At 34.0% G+C, this 24539-nt stretch overlaps 1 protein-coding gene across 2 annotated transcripts; it reads right to left on the bottom strand.

Annotated features, from left to right (window-relative positions):
• Nucleotides 1-1451: 1451 nt before the first annotated feature.
• On the bottom strand, nucleotides 1452-24457 carry LOC115231323 (F-box/WD repeat-containing protein 4). 2 transcript variants are annotated; one of them, XM_029801381.2, is made up of 9 exons: nucleotides 23968-24456; nucleotides 18564-18659; nucleotides 14607-14798; nucleotides 10047-10185; nucleotides 8312-8409; nucleotides 7934-7999; nucleotides 6189-6329; nucleotides 4562-4697; nucleotides 1452-2868 (listed from the first exon to the last, which is right to left on the bottom strand). In XM_029801381.2, exons 1-9 carry the CDS (start codon nucleotides 24276-24278, stop codon nucleotides 2752-2754), a joined length of 1296 nt encoding a protein of 431 aa, XP_029657241.1. In that variant the 5' UTR covers nucleotides 24279-24456; the 3' UTR covers nucleotides 1452-2751. The 2 variants fall into 2 exon arrangements, with proteins under 2 accessions (XP_029657241.1, XP_029657244.1); XM_029801384.2 differs by lacking the exon at nucleotides 4562-4697 and having other exon boundaries at nucleotides 23968-24457.
• Between the last annotated feature and the right edge of the window lie 82 nt (nucleotides 24458-24539).

Genomic DNA, 24539 nt, shown 5'->3' on the forward strand with positions numbered 1-24539 from the left:
CTTGAACCATGCATAATTAAGCCAGCAGCACCTAGTTGAACAAACACTTCCGTGCATGCGTAATACAATAATGGTGATGTTCTTAACTGTTATATGGGAATGTAAATATGTTTGCAAATTGTTTTTGCTACATGTTATTCTGTGTTCTGAATACTTTTTTTCTAATAAATGTTGTTTACTGCAAGTTATGGATGATTCTTTTATGACTTCATTGCTTTCAGGCTTAGCTTAAGGTATTTTCGCGCCCGACATCACAAAATGCATCTGAATAAACATTGCCGAATAGACTCGGACATTGCTTAGAAAATATTTTTCATTTTTAACCTTGTATATAGTACGCACTAAGGATTTTGACCTTTAAATTTTGGGAAAAAAGTGCAGATTATACTCGAGGATTTACGGTACTATTAACAGACAAGATAACTTGTTAGAGTCACAGTGTTGGCTGACTTGGTAAAGGATCCACAATTAGTATGAAACTGGTGGTGTGTTGTGTTCATAGCAAGATTCTTAACCCTCAAATGGTCCAGTTCACCTACCTTCAATAGGCAACATGGAGCGTGCAACATACCAGTGTAAGCAGAAATACTATATCATTGAAAGACCTGTTTAACTTATAGTAATACATTCAAATCTTTCCATGAGAGTGTTTAAAAAAGAGCTGGGTTCTGAAACACTGACACATAGAAATATATTATGTGCAAAGGTCGTGTGGTTGAGTAGTTTGTTTCCAATCCACATGATTTCAGGTTCAGGCCCACCGCATGACACCTAGGACAATTATCTTCTACTATAGACTCAGGCTATATATGTACGTGTGTGATTACGTATTTGTTCATGTCTCCTTGACCTGATATCATGTGATAGTTGTAAACAAGTGTCACTGTCATACAAGCAGTGTTATTCCTTTGCAATAGACTGTAAAACATATCTAGCCATGGGAATATTACTATATTTGCAAACAAGTGAGGGTTGGCATCAAGAAGGGTATCTGGCCATAGAAAATATACTATGCAAGCATGGAAAAGAGGACATTAAAATGATCATGATAATGTTGATGATATCTTACCTTGGTATCTCTACAACTGAAGTGATTACACAACTTACACAAAGAGAGATATTCTATTCAAAATGATATGAAATAATATAAAAGATTGACCTTTTGCTGTAAATGACTTTGTTTACATGAAGCCTATTTAAAACACACTCACACACAAAAACATGGTAAATATAAATTATTTTTAGAATAAAAAGAAAAAATAAACTCGAAAATTATGAATATTTTATTCAAACAACAACTGTTAAAATGAACAATAGAGATAATAGTAATAATAATAAAACTAATAAGTGTATATATTATTCAAATACTGCAAAAAATTTATCACATTTTCTAACTAGTTAGTAATGTAGTCTTTCCTAAAATAAGAATAATAACAACAGACCAGGGTTTCTAAGGGAAGGGGATTTAAGATATCTTGGTGATGCCCTATTCCACAGAAAAAAAAATATCTGAAGTATAAAAAACAATTCAAACTGGGAATTGAATCAAAGTCACAAACATGGTCTTTGGAAATCTTAAGAGTGCATCAAAACACCTGCCAGAGAAATAATTTTTTTCTTTCCATAATGGAAAAATTAAGTTATTTATAGAATTCAGGCTAAGTTGAAAAGGAAAACAGAAAACCATCTGATTTTTATCAAGTATCCACTGAGTGTATGCATTATAAAGTATTCTTTGTTTAAAAGACTTTAGCTTCAGAAACTTATATTTCATATAGATGTTAGTGAATATATAAGATAAATTTATAAAAGAAGATATCACCTTGAGATAAATGCCCAAATATTCATATTAATTACAGTTTATAAGTAAATGCTAATATGAATCAACCAGAAGACAAAAACATCATTTGATTTAAAGAGACAACAAAGGAGCCTCTGCATGGTCACCCAACATGCAAGAAATAGCAATCAAATCTCTCTGAAATCATACCTTACCATCTTAAAAAAAAATTAAGGACACATCAGATATGCAATTCTTGATGTACTATGTCATGGAAAGAAAAAAAGGTAGGAATGGTCACAAGCAGAATGTATTTGATTGCAAGAAAAATTAAATACTACACCTCCCCCACTCAAGCAAACCTGAAATGTGCATCTCCCCTCTTTTTTGTCAACATATCTCACACTGACCACTTAGCCTAAGCCTTTCTCCACATAATCCTCCAAAATTCCCTCGCTGCCCACATGTTCCAGACAGATACTGATTCACAGAAATTCAAAGTTAAATACAAACCACATTAGTCTCACCACTTTCAAAGGGTTCAACTGGGGAAGGAGGAAAGGAGAAACTATCAACATTTGCTAGAGCCATATAATTTGCAAATTCTGATTCAATTCCCACAAAAAATCAAAAACGAAAAAACTATCAATATTTGGTAGAGCTATATAATTAACTCATTCTGTTCTGATTCAATTCACACAAAAAATAAATAAATAAAAAAAGACTGATTAGAATACAAAATTATAATACATAATCTTATTAATGTTATAGTGTATACCCTGAAAATTTCAAGATTAAGATGTGTATTCTTTGTTTACAAAGAAAAGCTGAGAAATTAAACAAAATTTGAACTAGTCTCAGTTTAAAGAAAGCACTGCTCTATATATCTATATAATTCAACAATGTTCATGATAGAATAAAAAATTGTACTTCAATGCATTAGTAATACTGTAAAGCCTTTTGACTAGTTATTATTTATAAACTGTGAAGTCAAGCAAGCTAACACCTTTGTCCAAAGCCAGGTAAAGATGTTTAGAGTTAAAAGCCATTGAATACACCGGACTACTTCGTTGACCAGCATAGTAAAACTGGAAAAAAAAGAAGATAAGAAACAATTTAATATATTTTGTAGCAAAAGACACATTAATATTACAGTTCTGAATTAGGTATTACAGGAGTTTGCAAGACATGAAACATTATTTTTTTATATTGGTTTCAAATTTTGGCACAAGGCCAGCAATTTCAAGGGTGAAGCTAAGTCAATCAGATCATCCCCAGTACTCAACTGGTACTTATTTCATTGACCCTGAAAGGATGAAAGGTAAAGTGGGCCATAGCAGAATATGAACTCAGAATGTAAAGACAGATGAAATGCTACAATGCATTTTGCCCCAGATGTTAACAATTCTGCCAGCTCACTGTCTTATTTCTTTTTTAATAGTAGATCTAGTTAAGGCAGCAAGTTGGCAAAACTGTTATGTCAAGGAAAACACTTTTGATATTTCTTCTGACTCATTATGATCCGAGTTCAAATTCTGCTGAGGTTAACTTTGCCTTTCATATTTTTGGAGTCAAAGTGTTGGGGGTGGATATAATTAATTTCCCCCAACTCCTCAAAATTGTTGGCCTTTGTGAAAATTAGGAAGGCCAATACAGTTCAATAGTTGACTTCAAAATAAAGGTTCATTTTATAAAATTTTCAATAAAATTGATAAAAAAGACTGATAAAGAAATTATAAGTTTTAATGAAAAATGGATTATGTATTGTCCATCAACTTCCAATCAACTAAATTAGTTATATTGCAATAGTTTTCAGTCAATGTGGATTGTTAGAAGGTACTCAACTTTGTATAAGGCTAGAACACACAAGAATGGAGTTATTGAGTTTCTAAGGTCCTACTATAAAAATGAACTATTTATCTATAATACCAACAAACAGAAAATTGATCAACCAGTGATGATTGAACTAGATTCATTTCACCATGCTGAAATATATAATTGATCTCAGGTATGGATTATGAAAGTCCCCCGGTGTTATGATGGATGTTACATGCTATTATCTGAGTATATCTCCACAGATATATTTGGAACAGATTGTAATTTATAAGATCTAATCACACAATACATTACTGTTGTGTTTTGTCTTTAATCTGAGACCTCCTCCATTTATAGTCTATTTGTAAACATCTTTTTTTTTTGTTTCAGTCACTGGACTGCAGTTATGCTGGGATACCGCTTTGAAGGAATTTAGTTGAACAGATTGATCCCACTATTTTTTTTTTTTGATCTGGTACTTATTCAATCAGCCTCTTTTGCTGGATGAATTAAGTTACAGAGGATGTAAACAAATGAACATTGGTTGTCAAGCAGTGAGGATGGGGACAAATATGGACACAAAGACACACACATATATATGATGGGCTTTTACACAGTTTCCATGTATCAAGTCCACTCAGAAGGTGTTGGTTGGCCTGGGGATATAATATGTGTGCCCAAGGTGCCACATGGTGGGAATGAGCTTGAAACCTTGCAGCTGTAAAGTGAGCTTCTTAATCATGTAGCCATGCCTACACCTATTACCAGAGTTATTTTGTATCTGTAAACTTTATTTATTTCAAATAAGAATATGTCAGGACAACAATCAAAATTGAAACTACAACTATTTTATATTTCATTGTCAATTGCAAGTATATTAGTAATTATTCCAAAAACACAAGAATCTAAGTATAAAGATTTTACTGTAAGAGAAATACAGAAAAATGAATGACTAATTTCTCACACCTGTATTGACTTTGTAACTCGTTTGTCCCATAGCCTAGTCATACCATGCCTTGCAGTACCGGTCAACATCGTGTAGTTCCCATGAGTTTTCACACAATAGACAGCAGAATTGAAAGGTTCTTCCCACATTAATTCACTGAAAATGTATTAAAAGTAATTTTTTTTTTAAACTGGTAAGATAACCAAGTTCAAATCACTAAATAACTAACAATAATAATCCTTTCTACTACAGGCATAAGGCCTGAAATTTTGGGGAGGGGACTAGTCAATTACATTGACCCCAGTGTTTCACTGGTACTTAATTTATCAATCCTGAAAGAATGAAAGGCAAAGTTGACCTTAGCAGAACTTGAACTCAGAACGCGAAAATGGACGAAATGCCTCTAAGCATTTTGCCCAGTGTGCTAAGGATTCTGCCAGTTCACTACCTTAAAACTATAGCAATAATAACAGTTTTTCTAACTATTGGTACAGGCTACACTGTTTGTGCTTTTTTCCTTTTTTTCTTTTTTGAAGTGGAAGAGACAAGGGACTGAACTGACTTCTGAGTGAAATGATACTTATGAAGATGTGAGTGATAAGGTACTTCAATACATAGAATACATATTCGTGTTTTATAACAATTTATGGTAACTTTATTAGGTACATTCCAGAAAGACAAGAAGTAGAGTATATTGTGGCAAGAACAGAATGAAGAGAGATCTCTCGATAAATTTAAAAACTGAAATAGTGAAGTCTTATTTTAAAATTACTCAATTCAAATTAATGAAAATTCATAACATGAAAAGCTTCAGGAAAAAAATCATAGTACATCCTTAATACAACAAATGTTTTAAGGCCATTTTCCCTACTAAAGATGTGGTAACCATAGAGGTTCATGAGAGTTATCATGGTCCCCTTTATGAAGCAGTATTTAATAGACATAGGCAGTCCTGTTGGCAACTTATTTTGTTATCTCTTACAAGATACAAGGAAATGATGCACCAGTTCAAAATCTGAGACACACACATCCTTAACATAATAAACAAATAAAATAAATACTCTCACCATAATTTTTTTTAATGTCTATTTTTCCATGCTTACATAGGTTGGAGTTTATTTGAGGCAAATTCTCTAGTCAGATGCCCTTCCTGTTGCCAACACTAACCTGTTTCCAAGTAAGGTTATATTTCCCCATGACTAGATATATTCTCACACAATGCCAATGGAAGAAGACACAAACACACACACAATATATATATATCCAGCTTTCCCTATTACAGGATATGAAATAGTGTATTTGTATTAAACTGACTTGAAAGTACAGTAGTACACAATTGGAAAAAGTACCTATATCATTACACAAAATATTTGTGTTTTTGTGAGGTCTGAGTGCACTTTTCCTTATGTTTATACATCCAATGCATGAGTTGTGTAGCATCTTGGTCAAATCAATATTTGTTCAGCCAGCCTTCTAGTTTTGAAAACCCAGTCTTAATTACTGTTATATTTCAGCTCTGAAGCAAGATAATATGTTATCTTCACACTAATGTATTTCAATTTTTTTCTTCTTATCTTTTCAAAATTCTTGTTTGACATTTATAAACAACAGCAGCATCAATAATGAACTATATATATATATCCTCACCATTTGTTGGTACGAAGATCCCAGAGACGAGCAAAAGAATCATAACCACAAGAGAGCAGAGTAAAAGGTGTTTCATATTTTATATCCAATACACCAGCTCCATGTCGATGATTACTCCCCAAACTACAATCGAGAATGCCTCTGTAATGAAACATAAAATACGAAATATTTTATTTCAAACATCTACACAGAATATCCACACCTTGATGATAAAGCAATACAAGCTGATAAATAAATTATAAATATTAAAGGTAAGCTGATGCAAACTTTTCTTTTTTGTAGGGTTCCACATAGAAATAGGGCAACAAAAATGAACAAAGGGAAAATGGAAAATGGACTAGAAAAAGAATTGAATAAAAACCTTACACATTCTTAGCAACTAAAATATTTTTGGTGCCATGAGACTTTCTTTTTTTTTTTTACCTGTGATCTTTGCAGTCTCCACCTCAACCAATGAGATTGCTGCAGTGAATATTTGAAGGGTAAAGTTTACATAGGCTAGCAACAAAGCTAGTAAGGTTCTGCTGTCAAAATGGTCAAAAGCAAGGGATCATTGGTGAGTGACATGGGAGAGCATAACTTGCACTAATGATTACTGAAGAGACAGCCTGACTGAAAATGATCAAAGAAGTGACTGCTGACAATTGCTTCATTTGGGGGATGTGACAAATATTGGGATGACCTAAGGAATTAGAACAATTTTAGAAATTAAGTAGTTTGGTAATAAGATGACCAACTCCAAAGCCCACCATTCAAATGTGCTCGAAGAGATGCTACTAGAATCAACCATCTTATTGGGTTGAAAAGATTAGAAGAGTTTAGATATTGCAATTGTGTGTCTGTATGTTGAAACTGGTGCTTTGGAAAACAGATGTTTGGCAGAGCTTTGTTGAGAGTGTGCAGTGTAAAGCTGGAAGAGAAGTAGGTAGTAAATGTAAAGGCTTATTTAGTGAGTGCTGCTAATAAGGCCATCTTATTTGAGATGTGGTGGTTAAGAGGATTCCACAAAGTTGATGGTAACCCTCTGCTGCAATTTGTTTGGTTACTAGCAAAGTTTAGAAGCTGTTTTGTGATGCACAAAGCATCCCCTGCTTTTTTTTTAATGTTAGAAGTAGGTAAAAACCTTCACATTAGTAGTGGCAACTGACTGTCTTCAGGTGATGTAGGCAATGTTCTAGGTCTGTACAACTACAGGTAAATCATTTAGAGTTTACAGGCTTTGATTGTGTACAAAATGTGAATAAACATAACTAAGAGATTGCTTCACTCAGTTGCTTAGCTGTCTCAGTGGGGTTAGGACATAAAATCTATAAGCTGTCCTGAGGTAGTTAACATATAATTGGCAGAGTTCCAACTGAGAGTTTTAGTGTTGAAAAGTATTGCCTTGTAATCAGACAATCCAATAAGTGCAGATAGTGATAACTGAGTTAAGATTGAGCTTGAGTGAAAAGCAGATTAAAGATACTTGGTGTATTAATGCAACTGTTAGAAATACAAGTTAGAGTAGATACTGATGGTTAGGGGTAGCAAAAACTTCTATCTTGGCATCAGCGTTAATGTTGGAAAAGTGCAAGAGCCAAGAAGAGTAGTAGATATTGAAATCAGAAGAGAGGGTAACTTCGAAGAGAAATAAATTGAGCTAGATAACTTCAAAAGATGACAGGTGGTAGTAGTAACTTTATATTGAAATTATAATGAAAGAATTGATAGTCTTGACTTTAAGAAATAAAATCAACTAAACTTACTTGTACAAGTCCCAAACTTGTAAGGGAAATTTACTGTTACAGCAAGCATTTCCTGATGTAAAAGACCTGGATAAATCATCAATTAGAAAGAAATCAGTAAGTACATCATCAACAAAATATTTTTTTGAAACACTATCAAATTACTACACACAGTCATCTTTTACAGATGAAGGCTCATAGGAGAAGGGCCTGACATCTGTTAAGTGAAACATAGAAGTCTTTAATTTATATCAAGAATAAAAATCTCCAATATCTTTTGTTTTGAATTGTTATGCTCTGTTCACTGCTAACATAAGCAAATCATGCCTACAACATATGGCCAATACTCTTTCTCCTCATACAAAACTAAAATAAAAAAGTTCAGAGTTACATGCTTACGTTCCATCTGGATTCATTGCCACAGACCATAGACGATCTTCAGAATGAAGTGTTGCTCGAACTTGTCTCTTGCTGTCTTTCTCTTGCATGTTTAAAATCTGGAATATAAAACAAACGTATAAGTGGTTGCTAATGCTGACATGAACATGTAACTGCTGGTAAATGGTATATTATTAAACTGATAAGTATATTATAAAATTAAAATAACATTGATTTCATTTGAACTCTCTTAAAAGTTTAAGACTTTCAAGCCATAAAAAAAATTGGATGACATAAATGAAATTATCAACTATTGACACAAGTTCTAGAAATCTATCACTAGCTTTTAATTACTAGAACTACCTGTAAGATCAAAATCTGCAACCACCAAAGGGAATAACTTGGTTCTAATATATCTTCTGTTAAAAGTTTTAATATTTCTGGAATTATATAATCTTTATCTTTCGCGCTGTATTGATGTTTGCAGTTTGGAGTTAGATTTTTTAAATGTTTAGCATAGAACTCATCATCAATAATGACGATGATGGTGATAATGATGAGTTCTATGCTAAACATTTTAAAAATCTAACTCCAAACAGGAAACATCAATACAGCATGAAAGATAAAGATTATATAAATTTAGAAATATTAAAACTTTTAACAGGAGATATATTAGAACCAAGTTATTCCCTTTGGTGGTTGCAGATTTTGGTCTTACAGGTAATTCTAGTAATTAAAGGCATGTGATAGATTTCTCTCAAACTTCCAGTTGTTTTACAGAACTTGACCATTATTCAGCCTTGCTACAAATCCAGCTCTACAAGCTGGATCTTTCATTTTAAAAGGTTTGGACAACTGCTCTATGGCATTCAGTACAAATACTGAATTTGCTACTTCTAACAGGTGAAGTGACAATGCCAAGGCTCTTTTGTTGGCCATGGTGTGTGTGTGTGTGTGTGTGTATATATATATACATACAGCAGTGTGGTGCTGTATTGAAATGAAATCTGGCAACGAATGCATAAAATCAACAATAAGTTCAGTTTTATTTAGAGGAACCAATATTGTCTATTGTTATGTAAAATCAGTGGCGGTAGAGTTGGTGAAGCCCTCAAGTTTTGATGGAGTTGTAGGGGCATCATTGTAACATATGGTACATTTTGAACATTTATAAAATTTGGTGGAACCCAACTCTCTCTCAAGTCTAAACACATTTGTTTTCTTCCATAGAGATGGGGAAAAGAACCAATATGAGTACTTGATTGGGACTTTAGTGCTAAGAATACAGGACCTCACAAATGAGATGAGACAAGATTATGGTACAGAAATGAATTATTAGATTCATCTAATGCAGACTAGCTGAGAAAATTAATGCCCAAATAATCTTGAACCAATATCAAATCTTTGCTTCATTTTTACATAATATTATGCATATGATAATGATGATATTAATGTAATTATAGCTTAAAAAATATTTTGAAACAACTATTGGTTATTATTTTTACATTAAAAATAGTTTTAGAATGAATAATTTCTATTACAACAAAATTACAAAGACAGTTTCTCAAAATTCCTGCCCCTATCTCAACATCTTTCCCTCACTCAACCTCATGCACTGTATCCTGCTAGTATGCATATAATGTTGGGTAATATATTTTTCTATAGTCAATTCCTGCCACATAGAGGTACATTTCTAGCTTGTTAGGCTTGAGAATAAACCAACTACAGAAGAATCTGAAATTATGATAATTTTTACCTTGATAGTTGCATCACGAGAACCTGAAACAATGATGTCACCATGAAAATCCACGCATTGAGAATCTTCTTTGTGGACATTTGCACAGTGGAACAGCTTCTCTTGTGTGTTGCAATCCCAAGCCACCACGCTCCCTTCTCTGAAAGATGAAAGTTAAACATTTTAAAATTACTATTACAGAAAATACAGTGTTACAAGATCATGTTCACATTTGAATAAAAACATTTTCTTTTCTAATTTTATATCCCAAGTGTAAAGAAAAAATAAACATTTCTGAAAACAGATATTCTAAAATGTACTTGATGTCCAAAATTAATTTAATAAAAAAATCAATATTTTAGTGGAATGGAGTTTAATGCAAAATATAAGACAAAAAGCAGTTAAGGGCAATTTAAAAGACAGTAAAGGAAAAGAAATAACATAGTTAAAATAATTATCATTTGTTACTTCATAGAATGAAGCAAAACAACTTTGTTTCTACTTTAATCTTATATCTATCTGAAGGTTAAGGAAATACCTTTTGTAGTATCTGTTCAGGCATTTTGCATTCTGAGAGAAATGCCTGTGACATCAGTGATGCTAAATTGTATCAGCATAAGTTGCTGGCCTCTCTTCTGGATGAACATCAGTGATGTGGAGAAGTGAGACTTGATTGCACAGACAGCTGTCAATCTTCCACAAAAAATCTAGCCCATGACTGAACATACATACACACACAGTCATCTTTTACAGAGAAAGACTCATAGGAGAAGGGCCTGACATCTGTTAAATAAATTTTAGTCTTTAGCACTCAATGGTCAATACAACAGTTACCAATAATTTACTCAATGTCAAAGACCTGGCTACACTATCTTCCAAAGCATTTATAACCATGAAATAATTTACCATTTTAAATTTACAAATGAAATCTAACAAATTATGACCAATGTTGATAGAAGATCCCATATATATATATATATATATATATATATATATATATATGCACAGCTGTGTGAAGATGTGCTGAACTTTAACAGAGGCAGGAACCTGTGGAGGAAGCAGACTCAGGAAGACATGGGATGTGATGGTGAAGCATGAGCTTCAAACGATGGGCCTCGTGGAGGCAGAATCTGATTGGAACCTAGAGCAGCTCTCCTGTTTACCAGTTTTCAGTCAAACTGTCCAACCCATGCCAGCATGGACAATGGATGTTAAACGATGATGATGATAACATACATAATACACACATATGTATATATATATATATATATATATATATATATAAATAAATGGAAGAATGGAGTTGAACAACGATTTAACAAAATTCCTTTATTCTCAACATATGTTTCGAAGACTGCATATTCCTAATTTGGAAGGAATAAGGGGTGCATTATGCCGCCTTCTCATCAGGAAAGACAAGGAACTTATGTCAGCATCATGATGAACAAAAACTTTTAGATGACTGCCCATTCGGAGTCCATATGGCTATGGACTCCGTATGGGCAGTCATCTAAAAGTTTTTGTTCATCATGATGCTGACATAAGTTCCTTGTCTTTCCTGATGAGAAGGCGGCATAATGCATATGGCTATGGACTCCGTATGGGCAGTCATCTAAAAGTTTTTGTTCATCATGATGCTGACATAAGTTCCTTGTCTTTCCTGATGAGAAGGCGGCATAATGCACCCCTTATTCCTTCGAAATTAGGAATATGCAGTCTTCGAAACATATGTCGAGAATAAAGGAATTTTGTTAAATCGTCGTTCAACTCCATTCTTTCATTTATTTGTATGAAAAAAAACACGCAAATTTACACACGAAAGCACGTGATCTCTGCCCTTGGCATGTAGCTTCAACCGTGTTTTTCTGGCATGAATTTGCTACCCAGGTATCGGTTAACCGAATTATCCATACTAGGATAATTCATTCAACTACTTAAATATATATATATATATATATATATATATATATATAATATTAATTAGAGACAAAACCACTATTTTGCAAAACAAACAAGGAAAGACTTAATCAATACATAAAATTTTAATAAAAAGTTAAAAAACCGCCACTACAATTGTTTCATGTCCTGATCGACAATCTTCAGGTGGATTTCCAATCTAAAATATCAATATTTTAAAATATAAAAAATAATAATTTTAAAATAATTAAAGTATCAATGAAAAAATATAAATATATAATCTATATATAACCTATATATAATCCATATATAATACTTCAACACAATACTTATTCATACTCCCTCACACACACATACAACCCACATTCATAAACAATATACGTATACCCGCTCACACATACATATACAAACATACAGAACTCGATATATACACCAATATATTCACACCCACAACTATACAGATAAATAAATTACGCAAATAATTCCCCACACACACACACACACCCATTCACACATACATAAACACTCAAAAGCAAAATAAATAATTCTTTGCACTTGTTGATCGAACGTTTTTTTTTTAAATTATAAATGGAATAATATATAATCAACTTAAATATACAGAATCTACTACAAAACACCAATAAACCATCAAGATAAATGAAACCCACATACATATTATGATAAAACTCCCCCTACCATACACAATTACACCTATATAGCAATCCCATATACACATTCACACACAAATATACATACGTAAAACACACACACACAACATATACGTATACCCCCTCACATATACATATACATACTTACTAAACTCGACATATACAACAATATTTTCACACCCACACTCATACAGATATGAGTGTGGGTGTGAAAATATTGTTGTATATGTCGAGTTTAGTAAGTATGTATATGTATATGTGAGGGGGTATACGTATATGTTGTGTGTGTGTGTTTTACGTATGTATATTTGTGTGTGAATGTGTAATTGTGTATGGTAGGGGGAGTTTTATCATAATATGTATGTGGGTTTCATTTATCTTGATGGTTTATTGGTGTTTTGTAGTAGATTCTGTATATTTAAGTTGATTATATATTATTCCATTTATAATTTAAAAAAAAAACGTTCGATCAACAAGTGCAAAGAATTATTTATTTTGCTTTTGAGTGTTTATGTATGTGTGAATGGGTGTGTGTGTGTGTGTGGGGAATTATTTGCGTAAGTTATTTATCTGTATAGTTGTGGGTGTGAATATATTGGTGTATATATCGAGTTCTGTATGTTTGTATATGTATGTGTGAGCGGGTATACGTATATTGTTTATGAATGTGGGTTGTATGTGTGTGTGAGGGAGTATGAATAAGTATTGTGTTGAAGTATTTGGCTATTTTATTTATTTATTTATCCTTGCCTAGACGTTTTTATGTGTATGTATAGGGATATATATATAGGTGTGTGATTTAGTGTATGTATTTAGATATGGTTATATATAATTAGTTATATGTGTATGGGTGTATATTTAGTTTATTTTTATTTTGTTTTATATTTAATTGTTGATAGGTTTATTTTAGTTTATATATTGATTATATATGGATTATATATAGGTTATATATAGATTATATATTTATATTTTTTCATTGATACTTTAATTATTTTAAAATTATTATTTTTTATATTTTAAAATATTGATATTTTAGATTGGAAATCCACCTGAAGATTGTCGATCAGGACATGAAACAATTGTAGTGGCGGTTTTTTAACTTTTTATTAAAATTTTATGTATTGATTAAGTCTTTCCTTGTTTGTTTTGCAAAATAGTGGTTTTGTCTCTAATTAATATTATATAATATTTTACTATAAAATTGGATTTAATCCTAAATCTGATTTTTTTTCCTGTAAATTTGGATTTATTCCCTAATATTTATTATTATTATATATATATATATATATATATATATATAATATATATATATATATATATATATATGTGTGTGTGTGTGTGGTGTGTGTGTGTGTGTATTTATATATATATATATATATATATATATATATATATATTATGCACACAATGTTTATGATGAGCTTCTGTATATTTTGCCTGCCAATTCCACTTACAAACATGTTATGGGATAGAATCTGAGACAAGCATATTCCATACCCACACAACCATGTCTATGCACACACACACAGAGCAAGACTTTCATGAACAAAGATTTATAAAAACTCCTTACTGAGAATCAGTATTTAAACTGAAATACTCCATGAAACTTATATTTACACTGATTTGAAATAAAATTACTAATGTTTCTTTATAACCTCTGATATGGGTATTAATGAGGTTTTAGTGATTGATTAAAAAGAGAGTTTCAATAGGCATGTAATCCTTTCTACTATAAGCACAAGGCCTGAAATTTGGAGGAGGGAGATAATCAATTACATCGACCCCAGTGTTTTACTGGTACTTAATTTATCGACCCTGAAAGGATGAAAGGCAAAGTCAACCTTGGTGGAATTTGAAACTCACAACGCTGCGACAGGTGAAATACCACTAAGCATTTCATCTAGTATGCTAATGATTCTGCTAGCTCACAGCCTTTTTAATAGTCATATAATGATAACAGATATATGTATGCAAACAAATAAAAATTACTACTGACCTACATCCAGTGACAATTACAGAATCTTTAAATACAAATCGAGTCACATCACTGGGCAATGGTCCAAGCATTCGTTGACAGTTTTCATGAAAGAGCCCATTTGAAAGAACTTTATAGCACTTTATGTATGAGCCAATAGATAACCACATTGTTTTATTATAATCGTCATCAAAATGCATCCATGGAAGCTGTCTGAAAGATATATCAAAATGACATCTCATGAAAATATTCATTCAAAACCACATTAATAAAGTAAAGTACATTCAATTAACTTTAAAGGTTTTGCAGTATATATATAAGATAAAACAACATACTTAACATACATTACAAGAATTTTAAAATAATTTATATTTTTAATTTTACTTAATGGTATTTATATGCATGAAAAAAATTTTTTAGATGGTAGAATATTATTTTATTGAAATTAAATGTTTTGACATGCTCATTTTCTTTTAATACTGGCATGAACTGGATGATTTTTCATAATTTAACTAAGTTTATGATGGACTGCCAGCAGTTTCATAGTAATTAGCTTTCCTATAATATCTGCCACTAAATTGTTAACAAGAATGCTCTTGTCTCAATAGAATAATTGAAATAATTACTGTAATTGCTTTCATTATGTATGTTAAACAAGCATATATTAAACAGCTCTCTAGTTTCTTAAATAAATAAATTATAGACCCACAAATTGATTCACACAGGCATAGCTATGTGGTTGAGAAGCTTGTTTCACAACCACATGGTTTTGGTTTCGTATTACATGGCATCTTGGATAAGTATCTCCTAAATAAGTAATGGGCTGACCAAAGCTTTGTGAGTTGGATTGGTGGATGAAAACTGTAAGAAGTCCAGTTTGTGCATGTGCACACGTGCTGTTTATTCCAGCCTTTGACTCACTTGACAACCACTGATTTGTTTTTGCTTCTCTAACTTAACAACAGTTCAGCAAAAGAAACTGATAGAATAAGCATTGTAGTCAATTAAACTCTATAAAGTGGTATCCCAGTATAGCTACAGTCGAAAATAGGACATAATTTAAAAAACTATTAAAACTTTTAATGTCCATAAATAGTGACTGAAATTTGGAGTGCAAGAAAAAGAAAATTCCACTTCAAGTTTCACATTTTTGCCAGTGTCATATAACTGGCTTGTTTAAAAGTAACCCTCAATTGTTGGGCAATATGATGTGCTTGAGAAGACCTGTTGAGTCAAGTGAAATCATTGTCAAGGCCAATGCCAGTGTCACCTGACTGGCTCTCATGCTGGTGGCATGTAAAAAGCACCATTCAAGTGTGGTCAATACCAATGCTGCCTGTCTGGCTCCTGTGCCAGTGGCATGTAAAAAGCACCATCCAAGAGTGGTTGATGCCAGTGCTGCCTGACTGGCTCCTGTGCCAGTGGCACATAAAAAGCACCATTTGAGCACGGTCAATGTTAGTGCCACCTGACTGGCCCCTGTGCTTGTGGCATGTAAAAAAGCACATACTACACTCTTGGAGTGGTTGGCATTAGGAAGAGCATCCAGCTGTAGAAACCTTGCCAGAACAGATTGGAGCGTGGTGCAGCCTCCTGGCTTGCCAGTCCTCAGTCAAACCGTCCAACCCATGCCAGCAAGAAAAGCAGACATTAAAAGACAATGATGACTGATCTTGAATAGGTTCCAAGGAAAATAATTATGAATTACTTAAATTATTATACTAGATAATTGGTGGTGGCAAAGCAATTCTTACATATCTCTCAAAACCATAGATTAAGCCTGCGAAAGTTTCTTCTAAGAAGTAAGCCAAAGCAATTTTCTCTCAGGGGAAGATTATAAGTTATCCATACATGAAACTCTCCATCTTCACTACAACAATGTTCCAGCAAAAGACAGAATTCAACATAAATTAATCTATTGATTAAAATTGGGTAATCTGTTGTGAATTACAATGATCTACAGGGCTAACGCTTCTTCCAGTTTTCTGTAGTATTTTGTATATGCAAGGTTAGGGAGTTGGAGTTGGAAGCAATTACTGAATTACTAGAGTCAGTAAAAATGTATGGACACCAACTAAATGGAAACTAATATTTTAACAGCATTAAAATTTCAAATGTTTTCTGCACTGAAAATAACCAGGTCAGATTTAAGGGCTTCTATGAAGGAATATCTGGTAGAAGCACTTCATAGGAACAAGAACAATTTTGAATTTGGATTTCTAATTTAATTCTTATTCTATAGATATAATGATTCTTTTAACAAATTCTCTAAAGACATTTCAACTATTAATGTCACAATTTTTATTTCATTTCATGTAACCTTTCATGTTGCTTTCATTTGAATTTTATATGCAAACAATATTTTAATCTCAAAAAATTAGAGTTATATATCTAATTGACCAGAAATGCTCTTGCTCTCCAAGAATACAAAAACAATCATTGTGGTCAAACTCACAATGTCCTGGGAGGATAGACTCAGTATTTCCCACCAGGGAAAGAAATCGAAATATCAGGATTTAGTCAATGAGGCTCTTGTCAAGGGATGGCATGCAGCCTCATTCCTCACTGAAGTCAGCTGCTGTGGCTTTCCAGCTGGATCAGTGGACTATTTCTGGCAGAAAATAGGTCTGGAACCCAGACAACTGAGGAAAGCTATCGAGGAAATAAACACAGCAGCTGAAGCTAGCTCAAGATGACTCTGGTTGATAAGAGACCAAAAGTGAAACCCTTCTGTAGGTGAAGACTAGCTCTGTCATTGTTGCTCCACTCATGTGAAATGTACAGGCTTAGAGATGAAATGCTTGTGACCTGAGACACCTGCTGATGATATGGAAGGGTTTCCAGCATTACAGTGGATTTAGAAGAGCTTGCAAAACCTCTGAGTAGCTCCATAAATTTCTGCATGGGGCAAAGCACCTCTGATGTTGATTTCACCAACTTATAGTTGGTTTAAGTTCAATATTTTAGTTTTGAGTTTGATAAACTTGAGATTTTTGAAACAGTAAACAAATACATTACTGATTTTCTGATCTGTTTTTTTCTTTTACATCCTTTTCATAAAAACTGCCTCTTTTAATTTGGTAAGTTGTATCATATGTTTGTAACTTTGTTAATAAATAATATTAAAAAAAAGCCACACTGACAATAGTTGGGTACATATGTCGTATGCTTTCAATCAATGTAAGAAATATATAATTAGTCTAATTACAAATAAAGGAACCACAGTCACAGTTTGAGTCACAGATTTTGGGTAACAACTCTGCAGCTCTGTGTATATGAGAAGGAAATCTCCAGGATTGTGTTCTGGCCTATTACAAGCAGACAGTTAATTTTTCCCTTTAGAGGAATTGAACTTAAGTAGTAGAACATTATTATCATCATCATCATCTGCTTAAGCTTGTTTGGCTTTGCCTGATTCAATTATAATCTTAAATAGTGATTGGTAGGTTAGTAGGATAACATCCCATGTCCCCATAAAACTGTAAAACTAGCTCATGTTGAAGTGTCCCTAAGAGTATATCACTAACAAGTTCTTGCTTAGCCTTACAGTAGTGTCCCACAAAGTACATATGTCTCTTTCTAATGACATTAGTAACTGCAAGAAGATTGGTGTGCAGTCTGAGTTTGAATGAATGCCTTTTCTCTGATGATATTTAAAACACCCCACAACATATGAAGTACCATCAAATTTTTGTCTTTATGTGTTTAGTAAATGTCCAAATAGTAAACTCATACAACACCACTGATTCCATAGTAGCACAGAAGAAACTGAGAGCGATGACTTCCAGACAATAGTGAGGTCATGAAGAACTAGCACAAACCAACAAATTATTCATTAATGTACTATACAAGCTTATGATGCCTACCCAGAGCTAGTCGTAGAGAACTAAGTGCGTTGGTCATGGACATCCTTCAACTCAGCTGTAAGCAGGCAGATAAAATATAAAAATTATACAAAATGAATGCGTTTTAACTTACTTTGAACGATATTTCACAACTGCAGTCTCTCGATTCCTCCCTTTAATCCAGTTTCTAGTCACACGGTACTGTTCTTTCAAGTTAGGTGTGCAGGATCTAAATTGAGTAAAAAAAGAATTTCAAACATAATTATGAAACATCAGGCATTAGAGAGGTAAAATGAGATGTGTCTTAAGAGAAATGAATCAGATTAACTTTTCAACTCAAAAGGCTAGAAGCATAAGCCTTTTTAATAAGTAAAAGTTAAACAAAAACAAGCTACCACAATGCCAATGATTTAAAAAAAAATAACACAGTGAATTGTAATGTTGTGCTTTTACAGGTTTAACTAAGAAACTGAAATGAAATGGTTCCAACTGAGCATCAAGACTAATTTTAAGATTAATTTTGCTGGGAACTTACCATGACACCAAACAACTGAAACAGTGTCAATTTTAACACAATGTCTGAGATTTTTAAAGGAGAAAGGAAGTGGTAACGTTCATTTGCCAAAATGCATTAGCAACATACTTTCAGGGAAACGATCTCATTGGAAGACAGAAGTGTAAAATTATTTCTATAAGGCTCACTTGAAATAAAAATTATTCACTTGACAATGCATCATTCAATTTTACTAGGGAAAGTGTACAGAAAACAGAAGTAACATAATATATTAAAGTATGTAGTATATCAACCTGACATGAGGATGCCTCAAACAATAGCTAAATTTCTTTTAATTTACACCATAAAGAAAAGATGCAGAGGATAATATAAAGTCCTAGGTATAAATACATTGTTAGAAGAAGGATGAGATGATCATTAATGAAATGCTTTTGATCATAGCTGCCCTGGGGTAAACAACATGGAAGTTGGCAATATATGGGTAGATACCATGTACTCCAATTAAGTTTTGTTTAGCTATACATCAAATCTAATTAAACACCTATAATTAAAGGCATTTTAGATATGACCCTCCAGTTTATTTAACATGACACTATCCAGTGTCTACAATGTTTGAGTTTAGCAGTTCTTTTCAGTTTTATTGATCAAGATCAGACATCCCAGGGATAATAGTCTGAATTAAACCCATTGAAATGATTAAAAACTAGATGTACCTTATTTTTATCATCATCATCAGTTCATCATTTAACATCGGTTTTCCATGGGTTGGACACTTTGACTTGAGCTGGCCAGCTGAAGAGCTACCCAGGCTCCATGTTTGTTTTGGCATGGTTTCTGTGGCTGAATACCCTTCCTAACAGCAACCACTTTACAAAGTGTACTGGGTGCTTTTACACAGCATCAGCACAGGTGTGCTTATGTGGAACTGGTAAGAATGCTTTTTATATGGCACCAGCACCCATGAGATCACAAGATTAAGAATGCTCAACTGGAGGGGGACGCAAGGGACATGCCTGTATGCAAGGACAACCACACTTTTACTTAGCTTGACATCTCAAGCACAGCAAATTGCCAGGAGTCTCAGTCTCCTGTCATTCCTTCTATGAAGCCTATCATATATATATATATAATATATATATATATACATATATATATATATATATATATATGCAAAACAGCTCACCACCACCTGGATAATTTCTTCCTCAAGATATTCCCATCACTCATCATCTTTCTAACTGTAATATCCTTTCTGCTGCTGCATATGTGAGCAGAATTGCATACTTTCCTTGAAGGCACTGATCTTTTTCACTACCAAGAACCATTCTACTTGCTATCCATCATTCATTCTTAATACTGTTCTCGTTATCCACATTTTACATTGATCACCAAATAATTATTGAGCCACCAAATTATCTCTCCTGCACCTCCTCCTCTCTGCATACACTACATCTGCACTACGTTCTTACATTCTACCCAACTTCTTTCCCTTTTGCTCATCCTCACTCTTTCTTGCCTTGCCTGATGTATTATTATTATTATATGCTACCAGTATTTCATCTATCTTTACGTTCTGAGTTCAAATTCTGCCTTTCGGGGTTGATGCAATCAACTACCCACTCACAAAAAAATTTTGGGCCTTGTGCCTATGATAAAAAGGATTAGTATTACTATTCTGCTGCCCTTCACCACCCCATCCTCTTTTCTGCATATCCATCATCTCTCTTCTTCAACTCATCACTGGTTATTCCTGAACCCCTATCAACCCTACCCTATTTCCACAGTTGTCACCTATTCTTTCTTACTTCCTCTACATATCATCCCTCAACACTTGCTCTTCATATTCATGTTCTCACTATTCCCTATCTCGAATCATTTCTCATTCACTCATACACTCTTGCAACCTCTATCAACTAACACTTCTTGTTCTCCTGTCTCCATTCACCTTGTATTTCAAGGTCCACCCTGATACCTAATCACCATTTTTCTCACTTCTAAGTGAGTAACTCCCCTACAGCAAGGAACTTGTTCTGCTTTTGCCCTCTCTCTCTCACTTTAATACCTCACCCTAGAGCCCTATAAATCCACCTCCCTCTCTACTGCAATCCCACTTAATTGTAGGTGACCTTAGTCTTGCAAGCTGCATGTCAACCTCACTAGTGCTGGTGCTATGTAAAAAGCATCCAGCTGTAGAAACCATGCTAAAGCAGACATTGGAGCATGATACAGTTATTGAATCCTGTCAAATTGTCCAACCCATGCTAGCATGGAACATGGACATTAAATGGTGCTAAATGTGTGTGTGTGTGTGTGTATATATATATATATATATATAGATATAGATATACTACACTCACGGAGTGGTTGGCGTTAGGAAGGGCATCCAGCCGTAGAAACACTGCCAGATCTGACTGGGCCTGATGAAGCCTTCCAGCTTCACAGACCCCAGTTGAACCGTCCAACCCATGCTAGCATGGAAAGCGGACGCTAAATGATGATGATGATATCAGTCCTCAGTCAAATCGTCCAACCCGTGCTAGCATGGAAAGCAGATGTTAAACGATGATGAATTCTCATTATCATCATCATTTAACATCTAATTTTCATACTGGCATTGGTTTTGTGGAAGAGGTAGACCCAGGAAGACATGGGATGAGGTGGTGAAGCATGATCGTTGGATCTCATGACAAGTGATCAAGACCTTTGGCAAGTTGTTGTGTTTGAGGAGACATGCAAGCCAAGTGAAATCATAGTTGTGGCCAGTGCTGGTGACACATAAAAGGCACTCACTACACTCTTGGAGTGGTTGGCATTTGGAAGGGCATCCAGCCATAGAAATCAAGCTAAATCAGACTGGAGCCTGGTATAGCTCTCTGGCTAACCAGTTCCAGTTAAACCATCTAACCCATGCCAGCATGGAAAATGGATGCTAAATGATGCTGATGATAATGGTATATTATTTACATGCAGGGTGTGCTGGATATTTGTGAACAAACTTTTGATGACCATAAATAGAAGACAATCTTATATAATGTTGCAGGATATCATACTAAATTTTAAGTTCCACATTTGTCTTTTAGATGCACCAGCAGCATCAACATGGCAGATACCAATCTAGCAAAAGAAATGAAAAGTCATGCTGAGGTCACACTCTAGCCATTGACTACACTGATTTAGAGATTACCTGTTTCTTGAATAAGGCCAAGTTCTTCTTGTTCAGCATTGGCAAAGAGATGGAAGCCTTTGGTGAGGATGTGTCATGTGAGACCAAAAGAAAGGAACATTCTTAGAGATCAGAGGTTAGGACAACCAGGTAAGTCCAGGGCATAATCAACAACTCCACCTCGTTGAACAGCCTGTTATCAGACATGTAGTGCACAAGGATATTGGATACAGATCATACACCAGAGTTTTTCAAACCAGGATCATAAAAGAAATTGCAAAGGTACATAAACTAAATGCAACTTTTGTCTAGAAGAGACTTTTGTTTGGGTTTTCATATGAGGGAATCCATTGGAAGAAAATGCTTGATGAGGAAAGTGCAGTTCATGGCATCTTTACTATTTTAGGCGGTAAAAACAGTTGTAAACCAAATGCGACTGTTTGTTTTGAAAACATCCTTAAGCTCCATTACAGAACAAAAGAGATGTAACAAATTAAACAAAATTGGACTAATGGAAATAAATTTATTAATTTCAAAAACAAAAGTATTTTCATGAAACAAAAGGCCTGAAAACTTTTCAAAACAGCTGCCTTAGGCGGTTTGGTGCAACAATCCTTGTGGTCGTCAGTCATGAAGGGCAATGAACAGACTTTGACAAACATGGTTGATTAACTGAACGACTGATCAAACAATCGATTAATTGCTTGACTAGTTAAACGATGGACAAATAATAAAGAAGTGAAATAAAGCCTATGCATGCATTTATTATTAGCATAATGACCCTCCCGAGATACAACAAAATTTCATGCATAAGTTGTATTATCAATATACTTTATGGTAGTTTTTATAATCAAGAAACACTAATATTTATGAGGAGAGTTATAGTTTTATCACAAAGAACTATACACTCTATTATGAAATTTAGGCACAAGACCAGCTGCTTTGGCGGGGAGGGCACCAGGCGGGCCCATCTTCCTATCCAAAGAATTTTTTACGATGAATTTCCTGAGTATGTATGCCTGAGTAAGGGGCCTCATAACTTAACTAGCACAGGGCCTCATCTATCTAAAATCCGGCACTGCACCTGAAGCACCTTCAAGGTGAGTAGGAGCACAGTCATCGTGGGCGTCGTGGGCAGGGGTCACCTGGCTAATTCCGATATGCAGTCGCTTCAGTGGCCATCATAAGGACTGAGGGTGATTCATCGAATAGCCTGCTTCTTTGACGGGTCTGGTTGAGTATCTGTGTTGTGTTTCTGATAGTTTTGTCTTGCGGTATTCCTTCCAGCTGATTCTTCTAAGTTTAAATCGCTTCGGAATCGATAGGCGATCTTTCGAAATGTTTGCCTGCTTATTATGCCGTCATCAATCTTTCAGGGTTCTAGATATCTTTCGTGAGACATCAAATTTTCATAAGCTGGTGATTTGGTCAATTTTTTCTAACTGGTCCACGTAAAGATGTAAAGGACGATAATCGCTAACATACTTTCTATGTCGAGATGCTAAGGGTTTAATGAAGGAGCAATTGATTAGTATTTCCAAAATTTCGATCAAATAAGATTTGAGGCATACATCATATTGTTTTAGTATAAATGACAGTACAGTGTCGGTTTAAAATGTCACTTTTTACCCTGAAGGATATGTTGATTTAAGAAACAAATGAAGATCATAAGGAATGCCAACACCCTCGCTTGAAAATATTTGACATGATTTTGACATAGACCAGAGTAATTGTTTTTAAATAGCTTGTATACATTATATGTAAATATATTCATATATATATATATATATATATATATAATATGTGTGTGTGTTGTGAGAGAGAAAGAAACTAGAGAATGATTAGAAGTGAGATACGTACTTGCCTTTAGGCCGATGACCCAGATCTTTAATCACCATCTGTTGTCTGGTGAATCGCAGCCATACACTATCTGTATATATCAGACGACGCAGTTTCCGACAAACACGGCATAGGCGTCCCAAGGAACAAAGATCCAAGTAACGAAACAATAGATAAAGTATATCTTCAGGCAACTCCATCAATTGCTTTTCTGCATTTAAGCATCGGGTTTGTGTCGAACCCTCGTATGAAGATTGACTTTCGATTGTTGCCATAGGTGATTCCAGGACTCCATTCTCCGATTGTGGAGGAATCACGAAGTTTTTGAACATCACAGCCAGACAAAATGTGCCCCTTTGATAGAAGTAAATATATTCCCTCACGGTTATCTGCGATTTTTCTCATCTTAGACGTCTCTTTTATATATAAATGTTAAACACTGTGGTCAATATTTTAAAACACTTATCGCCATTGTTGTTGCGAACTAAATTATGTTTAACGTCAGTTAAATATCGCAGACGAGAGAATATAAATACATTTATTTTATAGACAAAAAAAATCATTGCACGGGTATTTTTCGTATTTCATTTTAA

Source organism: Octopus sinensis, linkage group LG2 (genome assembly GCF_006345805.1).
Source record: "Octopus sinensis linkage group LG2, ASM634580v1, whole genome shotgun sequence".
NCBI classification, from domain to species: Eukaryota; Metazoa; Mollusca; class Cephalopoda; order Octopoda; family Octopodidae; genus Octopus; species Octopus sinensis.